The following is a 10,362-nucleotide window of genomic DNA, read 5'->3' as shown; positions in this document are numbered from 1 at the left end:
GATGGTGAGATTTCAGATAACGGGCCATCTTTTATGCTTTAGTTTTAATTTTGGAAAATACAACTTAAAGGAAATACTGTGAAGGGAGGACCATCTTATCTCCGTTGTTATTAGGAAATGATTTATCTTGGGATTCATAAGGAGATTTTAAAAGAGAAGCAACAGGAAGCATACAAGGTAATTTGGGAAGACCAATAAAAATATTGAATACGAAAGGAAGGGAAAAAATGGAACCAAAGGTGGCAGAACTCCCTCATTCGACTGCGAGCTCCTGGAGGGCAAATTCCCTGGTGCTAATGTGCTTACTGTTCTCAGGGTCTTATTTCTCGTTCTGTTTGCTCATCTGAGTGTATTTGTTAGCAGCTAAGTTCATAATTTAACATTTTTAAAAGTAGAGGATTTCAAAAATTCACTTATTTAAACGCCGCTGGTTTGAGAGGGCCGGCACTCCTCGCAGAGCTCTTCTGGGCGCCATGCCTCCCACACGGTGAAGCTCAGCTCCACCATGCTAGTATCTCTCATTTGTGAAGCTCAGAGACCTTCCTGTGTGCTCGGGACCCAAACCAATGCAGCTTCTAAAATAACTCCAAGAACTCCGCACCAACACTTTTCAAATCCACTTTTATTTCTCTTCCTCCTCAGACACAGAACTTAGGGTGTCTCCACACACCACAATTGTTGCAGTTATAAATCACTTTAGGTTGGTCAGGTACCTTTTTATCATTTGATCCCTAAAGGTGTGTTGGCATTAAGATAATGACAGTTAAACCAGTGTTAAATCAATAAAATATTTACATAGCACAGCACATTAAGCTTTGTAGACACTTGGGAGATAAAACCACATTAGAACAGGACAAGACCACCGTTATCACACGTTTTGAATCAGCTATTTACAGGTCCCTAATATGACATGTCTATGTCTGCACACTGGTCCAATGGGGCAGGCAAAGGCAAAAGGCAGTTACTTTGAGAACATGAAACATTATGATTTGGAAGCACATTATTATGCGACCCCAAACGTCATGTACCACCCTCGGCTGCTCCAAGGTGGTCTCCAACTCTAGAATGGCAGGTCCAGCCGATACAACTTGAAGATAGAAAACATGTTTCCTTTGTGGAGATGTTCTACTCATTCTAATGAGTCACTGAGATTCTGAAGGCAACTCGTCCCAGGAACTTGTCACGCTCATCCTGGTTTCTCAAATTGGGTGACCCTTCAACCTTGCATTCAATTAACACTTCTTGGTTTCTTTTCATAAATATGACCTGGATAGCAACTAATGGCTGTAGATAGTTCTCCTAGCAAATAAAGAGAATAAAGTGATAATCGGTATATGGAGAAGAACAAAGGACAACAGAATCAGAAAGCAAATGAAATGGAGAAATAAAGGCTCACGTTATAGCTTGCTGATCCTTTGTTAATTGTAAGAGACCTCAGTGACCGTCTACTCAATGCTCTGATGTGACAGGAGTGAAGTGGGGTCCAAAAGGGCAAGATTTAAACCCAATCCCTTCCTCCCCGCCCCCTCCCCATCCTCTGTACTTGTGGAAAGCCTGGAGTAAAGACACCATGAGAGGAGAGCTTGCTGGTCAGCTATGATGCTCTACCCTGGCTCTTTCCTACTCATCACAGATCCCTGGAGAAAAGAACAAGAGCCAAGATGTGGGAATTCTGAGTCTGTTACCCCAGAGAGAGAAGAAAGTGGTGCCGCCCTACTACAGGGTGGGGTGTATATGGGGACAACCACAGGGAAGAGAGTTCTCCTAATATAAAACTTCTAGCCTTGGGCCTCAAGCCTAACTATTTCATTAACCCTTTCCTCATGGGAAAACAAAGCTAGAGATTTATAACAGAAGGATAGAACGAAATTTACATTACAAAAATCCACTTTATTAAATTTTGAGAAAGAGCTATATTCAACATGCTATAAAGGCCATGAGAACTAAAAACCCAAGCATACTTACGTGCAACTTCTTCCCATAATATGGATAATACTTTAAGTCGATATTTCCATTTCTGGGGAAAGTTAATAGCTTTACATCTTTTCCTTCCTAAAAATTCAAACACACAAAAAACCCACTTTCAACAAGTAAAATTATAAGTATATGCTATGAAAGAAACTTCAATGATTCAGGTTATGGGGGGAAATGGCAATCCTGATGAAAAGAAAACATGCCACTTTTCCTACTATTATGAAGTCGAGGTTTTGCAATGGAAACCATACAAATCACAACTATTGTGGTCACTGGTGTACTATTCTGATTACTTCTGTACTTTGCTGGTGCCACAATGGCACTGGAAGACAGCAGGTGTGCTGGGGGATCCTCTTAAGAGAAAGCACTTGGAGCAGTAAAAATCTCATCTTAGAGTATATCTAAACCAAGTTAAACACTGTATCTTTGATGGAGTAACTCAAATAAGAGCTGAATGCTTATCACATGGATAGGGATACACACAAAATCTCAGTTATGTTTTCCCTATGTCTCATGCTCATTATCTGCAGAGTAATTTGTATAAAATGACTATGTATTGTGTGAGGGGGGTGAGCTGGAGATACTCCACATCATACATGTAAGAGCTGCCATATTTATGACTTTCTAAATGGATCACAAATCTAGAATACAAGGTTTGTTTTATAAACACTAACTAACAATCACCAATCCAAATGTTTGGATTAATCAAAGCACACACCATATAAAAATACTTAAAGACTTGCTTAAAAAAAAAAGGAACCTGACCCATTGGCATCCCAACTTTTTGATGGCTGCACAAAGAAGTATATGTGTGGTGATGACTGGGGTGGGGAAGCAACATTGATCTTTCATCTCTGCCTCTAAAATGATCACTTAGAGAACCCTGTATGAAAGATTTCAATGGCCAAGACCCAGGATCTACACTGACAAAGGCTTTACCTCGTCACTGGAAGCATTCAAAGCCACCACGAACACATCTGTCTGGACCATAAAATAGCTGCATCTGAGCCCCCTTTCTCAAGTCACTGTTGTCGTTTCTATCATTAACCAAAGGTTTAAGTTGCATTGTGTTCTGCGATATAACCCGGGCTCTGGTACAGTGATGCTGTTGCAGGCTTGTTCCCCTCCAACATGATGATCACATTTTCTACACTGTCCCATGACTCACAGCACAACAGTTCCTGCTACTTTTACTCAGTTTTTTCTTAGAGGGGGACAAGGCATCAACCTGAGCCACATTCAATGCACTAGACTTTTCTAATGTTAATTTCCAAGGATGTACGGATGACACTTAGACTTTATTACACTGTTTAGATACAGGAAAGGCATTGTCTTTCTCCACTAATGGGGAGAAAAGCATACCACAAAACAAAACACAAAAGGAAATGGGCTTAAATTGAAAAGGAATTTAGATTTGAAATGAGGGAAAGTTGCAGAATCTCATCCTACCCTTTGGCTATATATTTGTCTTAAGTTGGATTTGCAGTCTGAAGAAAAATAATAAACAGGTTATGGTATGTATGTAATGTATGCTATGTAATGAATCTTAGTAAAACTCAAAGTCTGTGAAGGAAGGAAGACAACTGTGTGTAATACACACATGTCAGCTAAGGGCCATGTCTGTATGGACCTGGAAAAGAAAACTCAGAGATCCCAGGTCCATGTAGCTCAGGCTCTGAGGGCCCCCTGAGGGCACTGAGTCTAGCTCCCTCCTCCAGCACTGACCCAGCAAACTGTCCAGAGTACAGAGAGCAGAGAACAGAGGGAAGCCTCAAGGCTAAAGCCTTGCCTCATTAACTGTCAGTAAGTTAAAGAGAAGCTTAAAAAACTAAAACAGAGACATCTACTTTCTGAGATTAAATAAATTTAGACACTACAAATGTTGTGGCTGTTACTATTTTTAAAACAAACACAAGCATATCAGCAATCTTCTTGTCTTTGCAAAGTTTTTATAATAAAAGCAAATGAGAAAACATCCACTGAGCCAGAACCTAAATAGTTTAAACAAATATAAGGTTTAAAGTGAAAATGGTTTTTCAGAATTTCACTAAATACTCAAAAATGAGATACTAAATGAGTAACTGAGGAAACAGTAACCATTATTAAAAATGATGAATGTTTTTAAGTAAAAAGGTCACACAATTAAGTTTTATGGATTACAAATGGTTCTTCCTTTGGGCAATTTATCCTAGTGAAAACAAAATTAACTTGACAAACAGTTCTATATTTTCTATGGAATTTAATATTTAACATAAGTATAAATAATTCTTCAAAAGAAAGTAACATCTTGGGGGGGAGAACCCCTAACAATCTACATGTAAGGCATCACATGACAAATAATGTAGCCACAATGTGTCCTGAACTCAAAAATAATTCAGTCACCAATAAAACCTTCAGATCACAGTGTTTGATTTAGAGGGAGGTCCTTGATTTTTATCCAAGTTTCCTGCTGAACTGACAGGCATATCAAGGAGAAGTAATGGCCCACTGAACGTTCATGTGTATGAAAGTTAGACTTAGGAAGAGGCTTTTTTCCTCTTTTCCAAATCTTCCACTTTAGACACTAATGGGTTACAACAAAATACAAAACTCTTCTAGAAGCAAGTTCAAAAGCAATATAAACATAATTAAGAGGTCAACTGACACTCAGCACTTCTGATAACATTTGTCAATAATATAATTTGGTAAAATTTTACAACTAAACCAGTTTCTCTAAGAAACTCTTACCATTATTTACACATTTGTCTAAGTTGGATTTGCAGCATGAAGGAAAAAAACAAAACAGGTTATGATATTAAAATTACGTAATTAATTTTACTAAAACAAAAAGTCTGTGAGGGAAGGAAAACTACATAAGCCAGTGTAATGCAACACAACGGACTAAAGGCAGTGTCCGAATGAGATCCCAGGCAGCTGTGGCTCAGACGAGGTCCTGAGTCCGAGGCCTGCAGCTGCCTGGGCCCACAGGTCCACGAGCTGAGCCAGTGTCTGGGCAAAGCGTTGGCACTTGCCACTGGGCCTTTCTCATCACTAAGGACTAATGTAGTGGCATGCTATTCTCTAAGCAGAAGACTAAAAAGACAGACTTTTTTCAGATTTGAAATCCATTTCTATGGAAATGTAAACATTTATTTTCAATACCATACTAACCTTAATGGTACATGCTATCTTGGGTTCTCCTTGAGGCTTTAATCCAATTATCTAAGGTTAAGAAAACATAATTATTTTTCGTATCATATATAAAAATGATTTCACCTTTTTTTCTGCCAATAAAATGGAACCCTTTCATACGCTGGTGCTGGGAGACAAGCTGACGCTGTCACCTTAAGACGGGGGTTTAACCCACCAGTTTGACATCATTTGTAAACGATGTTTACTCTCATCCAGGCCTCTTTCTTCATTCCTGCTTGCTGTTTTCCCGTCCCCTAAAAAACCTTAAGTGTCTAACAATTAGGTCCATCTGTTTCACCAATAAATTCAGGTAATTCAGGAACCCCCGACATTCCTGAGAGCAGACTGAACTGGACAAAGATACAAAAGGGAAATGCTTAACAAAACAAATAAAAAGGCAGCAAAGAGAGACCATTTTAATTAAGAGGCAAAGACGTTTCTACTAGAATCTGACACAACTGCTGTGTGTGCCCACCCAATCCCGCCTGCCGCCTGGCACCTGGGCATTCCTGATAACCAGTCACAGGTGAGCCAAGCACTCCAGTCAGTGTCTGCCAAATGACTTCTTCCTTAAAAGACTAACTGAACAGTCTGAAAGGTGAGCTCATCTCAAGCAATTTCCAATGGCCTTCAAAGAGGAGGCTCTGTACAGATGTAACAGGAGCCATGTCGTGGTGCTGCCGCTGTCTTCACATGAACAAAGCTGCTACTTTTGAGGGTTATGCCCAATTTACTATACAGAACACTAATAAATGTCACGTGACCCTGCTGCTGTCCACAGCAGCTACGGCCTCCACGCTAACCACGTTTCTCCAGCCAATCAGAATGAGATGCTTCCTGGGGCACAGTCAGAATCATACTTGCATGTTCATAAATAATACAAAAAATCTGAACATATTCATATTGTCATTTAAACAAAGAATTTATCACTTGACATTAATTTGACTGGTATAAAGTAAAATTCATGAGATGATGGGGCAGCTAGGTGGCGCAGTGAATAGAGCACTGGCCTTGGAGTCAGGAGGACCTGAGTTCAAATTCAACCTCAGACACTTAAAACACACACACACACACAAATTAGCCATGTGACCTTGGGCAAGTCACTTAACCCAATTGCCCTCCAAAAAAAATTCATGAGAGGATTAAAGTTAATGTAGTATATTAGTTTTGTTTACAGAACATTTTCATCAAAATAACCTAGTGACTATGTAAAAAAAAAAAAATCTACATTACTAACTAGCAAAAGAACAACAAAAAAATAATTTCATTTAAGAATCACCCATTCTCCCCGCCCCCCCTCCCCAATCAGCTAACTCAAATAGAATTTCACTCCAGTCTGGACAGAATTCTATTCAGTGTTGAAGCCCTAAGCCCCCAGCAGGTACTTACTCTATTCATTTTTACAAAAATGCAAGGATTTCCTTCAGGGTAGCCATAAGAGTTATCTTTCAATCCAGAGCAGGCTTCAAGGTTCTCAAGAGAAAATCTACAAGCCCTTTTAGGAGAGATGTCATCCTGTTCAAAAATCGTTCCATTACGACAGTTTGTGTGAAATTCTTGTTTTTTGCTTTCATATGCTTATGGAATAAAAAGAAATAACCATTTATTATTTGCACATCAATACTGAACTGTCCAAAGATAAACAGATTTCATATGTATGATTTTAGCAAAGATTTCTTTTTTCTTTTTTTTTCGGAGGGGGAAAGGCAGGGCAATTGGGGTTAAGTGACTTGTCCAAGGTCACTTGGCTAGTGTTCCGTGTCTGAGGCCAGATTTGAACTCAGGCCCTCCTGACTCCAGCGCCGGTGCTCTATTCACGGTGCCACCTAGCTGCCCCTTTAGTGAAGATTTCAGAAGAAAAATCTCAACACTAACTCATTACCCTATCATGCTGGTGCTAATCATACTTTTTTAAAAACTATTCCTTCTAGGAATCAAATAAACAGTCATTTTAAAATTGATGTCCAATAACACGACAAGTTAATTGACTTTATTGACAATGACAGCACTGGGATCAGCTCTGGATTTCTCTGCCCAGTCACATAAATTATCATAGTGAAAATGAGGTCCATGTCAACTATCATCTGTATATGCACAGATTCACTTTATTCTCAGGTAATCTCCAAGTTAGTATTTCATTAATTAAGAAAGCCATTTCTGGGGGCAGCTAGGTGGCACAGTGAATAGAGCACCGGCCCTGGAGTCAGGAGGACTTGAGTTCAAATCTGGCCTCTGACATGTAACACAAAAAACTAACCGTGTGACCTTGGCAAGTCACTTAACCCCAATTGCCCTGCCCTCCCCTCTCCAAAAAGCAAAAAAAAAAAAAAAAGAGAGAGAGAGCCATTTCTTAAGTTTTCCCTATCTAGACTGCTCTTCACAGAACTGCTACCAGCGGCCTCTGTTGGGTAAGAGAAGGAGCCGCCCAACAATATGCCAAGTTTGCAAGACTTTACTTGTCTAATGAATCCAGAGGGAAGATAACACACTAGGCTGTGTCCCTGTATCTCCCACAGAGCCTGGTACTCACTATTCTTCCCACATGGAAACATCTGATAAACACCAATTTTTCCTCTAACAACTGTTCACTTGCCAAAAATTTAGGTTTGAGTGAACAAAGGCGGGAGGACCAGAGACCTCCTCGTACTGTTTCATTAAAAGCGCTGCTCTATTTCAGGTCTGACTTCCATGAAAACTCCTAACTCCTAAGGGCTTCATCCACAAAACCTTCTGAAAAGAATTGTATCAAATTCCAAAGAACAGAAATGGGTGTGGAGAAGACAGAAATCTGACACCAGATGAAAAATCTTTATTTAATACATGAATATCCTAGGTATATGTTACATTTATGCTGGACATTTATTTTGTGTTATCATGTGTAGTCACACATGACTGACATTAACATAAATTGCTTTTCAGGCCAAATCCACCAAAAGGTCTATCTGCAATTTTAAAAATAGGCAGACAGAAATAAAATTAGTGAAAACAAATATTTCAGATGAGTAATATGAGGAAAAGTTATTCCCACATTAGGGTAAAATAAATAAAATATTTAACTAGATGGTGAAAATGAAGTCATTTTTATAAGTCACCATCTTTAAAGAAGAGAAACTACTCTAATCATTAGTTCTTATCCCTACCTAACAAACAGGTTTCTTCAATCTTTTTTTGGTATCATACCCTCCACCCCTTTGACAGTCTGCTAATGCCTACAAGACCCCTTCTTAGAATGTTTTTAAATGCATAAAATGAAATGCACAGGATTATAAAGGAAATCAATTATACTGAAATAAAGATGCAATTTTTCCCATAAAAGTTCAGACCTCCTGAAATACACCAATAACTTTGGTGATTTTCCCATGTACTCCAGGTTAAGAACCCATGATCTAAAAAAAGATTCAAGGTATTAAACATCAAATTATCATGATCGTAATTCTATATTAAGAACCCTGCCCCCAATTTCCTTTTAGCTACTTTGCATTTATTCTCTGTAAGTACATAACATGAACACGTGCACACACATGCTCACACACACATGCTCGCACACACATGTACACACATTTTTTGTCTCTCCAGAATGTATACTCCTCGAGGATGAGGATTCCTTCTCTTTGCTTTTATTTCCAACACTTAGCACTGTCCCTAGAGCACAGAAGGTGCTTAATACATTAAGCATTTAATTGATTGAGGGGCTGATTCCACCAAGACCTGAATGCTGGATACGGCACGAGTCACAAGGTGGCAATGAAGGTCAGCGGAACATGCTTTGTGAATGTAATCACCCACATCCCCATGTAATGGGAATGAAAATTTAAAGATCTTCCCTGCCACTAGGCTAAAGTGCACCTGGAGCCTGGGGTGGGAGGCTTGTTTTTCAGTAGATACTTTTTGATTGGCCAGTGGGTCCAGAAGGTTGTTACATTCTCTGAGCCAGGAGAAGGCTATATAAGCCCAGATGTGAGGCTTTGTTTTGGGGCTCACTTTGAGAAGTGTTCTGTGATTTGATGAAACTCTGGGCTAGCCGTTGTCCAGAGCCCCCCGGCTTTGAAACCCAGATGTTGTTTGGTATGGATGTAATGGTTGGACAGTTTGGAAATCTGTCTACTTGATCTGTTTCTCTGTCTTGATAATTCTGTCTGTATATTCTGAAGTTCAGGGTGCTGACCTCTTTCCCTGAACTAGGTAAACGGTACATGTTTGACTGATTATAGTAAGCTTGTTAACCCATTTTGAGTTGCTTTCCTTTATCAAAGCAGATCTAAGAACCTGTGGTAGCTGCAAACCCTGAGGACGCTTGGGGTGCTTGCTGCTACACCCCATCACCCATCTTTCATGCAAGGATACGATAACAAGCAAAAAGTTACGAATGAGACGAATAATAGTTGGAAAACACTGGTCTAGAAGACAGCACATACATACTGATTAGAACTACGTAAAGTTCATGATGAAAGCACTGAAAAAACCTGGGTTTGATATTATTTAATTTCAAGAAATAGTCCCACAGCCTAAAGAAAATCTTTGCAATCATCTTCTTTTTAAAGCCAGCCAGCCAAACTTTATTTGTTCCTATATGGAGCTCTTAAATAATCAGAGTCCTTACTTTAATTAATATGGGTTCACCTTATTGACCAGCTCATCTATGTTCTTCCACAGAGAACTGCCAAGAACAATCAATATAATTGATTCAAAAAGACAGAAAAACCCAACTGACTATTCATGACAATTGTGCCTCTTTGTATGTTCTGTGTCTTGCCTAGAGCATACTGTAGAGTCAGGGTGATCAGCAAAGCACCACATGCTGCTTGCTCTATTTCCTTAGAGTAAAGTAGGAGTAGAACATATACACTTCCCTCTCTGTTAGAAATCAAATTTGAATCAATCATTTAAAAAACTACTGATAAGAAAACAACCTTACCTTTTAAAAAGTTTGTGATGCTGCTAATATGGTTTTCAAAAGATGAAGTTTTAGAGGTATTGATAGAAAACTCCATTGCACTTTCAGGTTTTGGGATAATTGTAAGCCCTGCAAAGTCAAAAGACTAAAAATCAAATTTCACCTCAGAATTTTAATTAGCAATTAGGAAAAATTCAAAGCCCCATATATATGCCACCACCCCAAAGAAAGACTCCCACCACACTCATCAACTTATAACTAACTAGAACCCCTTGATTCTCCACATAAAAGACATTTGAGACTGTTGATACAAGTATCTGCAT

At 39.1% G+C, this 10,362-nt stretch overlaps 1 protein-coding gene across 1 annotated transcript in view; it reads right to left on the bottom strand.

Annotated features, from left to right (window-relative positions):
* Positions 1-604: 604 nt before the first annotated feature.
* Positions 605-10,362, bottom strand: part of ATP1B3 (ATPase Na+/K+ transporting subunit beta 3) — a 34,516-nt gene continuing 24,758 nt past the window's right edge. The window contains exons 3-7 of the mRNA XM_069104656.1: positions 10,061-10,168; positions 6,535-6,722; positions 5,125-5,175; positions 1,966-2,052; positions 605-1,299 (exon numbers count right to left, since the gene is read on the bottom strand). Coding sequence (XP_068960757.1) covers positions 1,135-1,299; positions 1,966-2,052; positions 5,125-5,175; positions 6,535-6,722; positions 10,061-10,168 — 599 coding nt within the window. The 3' untranslated portion in view covers positions 605-1,134. The remainder of the gene's footprint in view (positions 1,300-1,965; positions 2,053-5,124; positions 5,176-6,534; positions 6,723-10,060; positions 10,169-10,362) is intronic.

Source organism: Petaurus breviceps, unplaced genomic scaffold, assembly GCF_028583685.1.
Source record: "Petaurus breviceps papuanus isolate PSGF00001 unplaced genomic scaffold, PetGlider_PUasm1.0 688, whole genome shotgun sequence".
NCBI lineage: Eukaryota > Metazoa > Chordata > Mammalia > Diprotodontia > Petauridae > Petaurus > Petaurus breviceps.
Note: the sequence above shows the minus strand (reverse complement) of the source record. Positions and strands in the feature narration are given on the sequence as shown.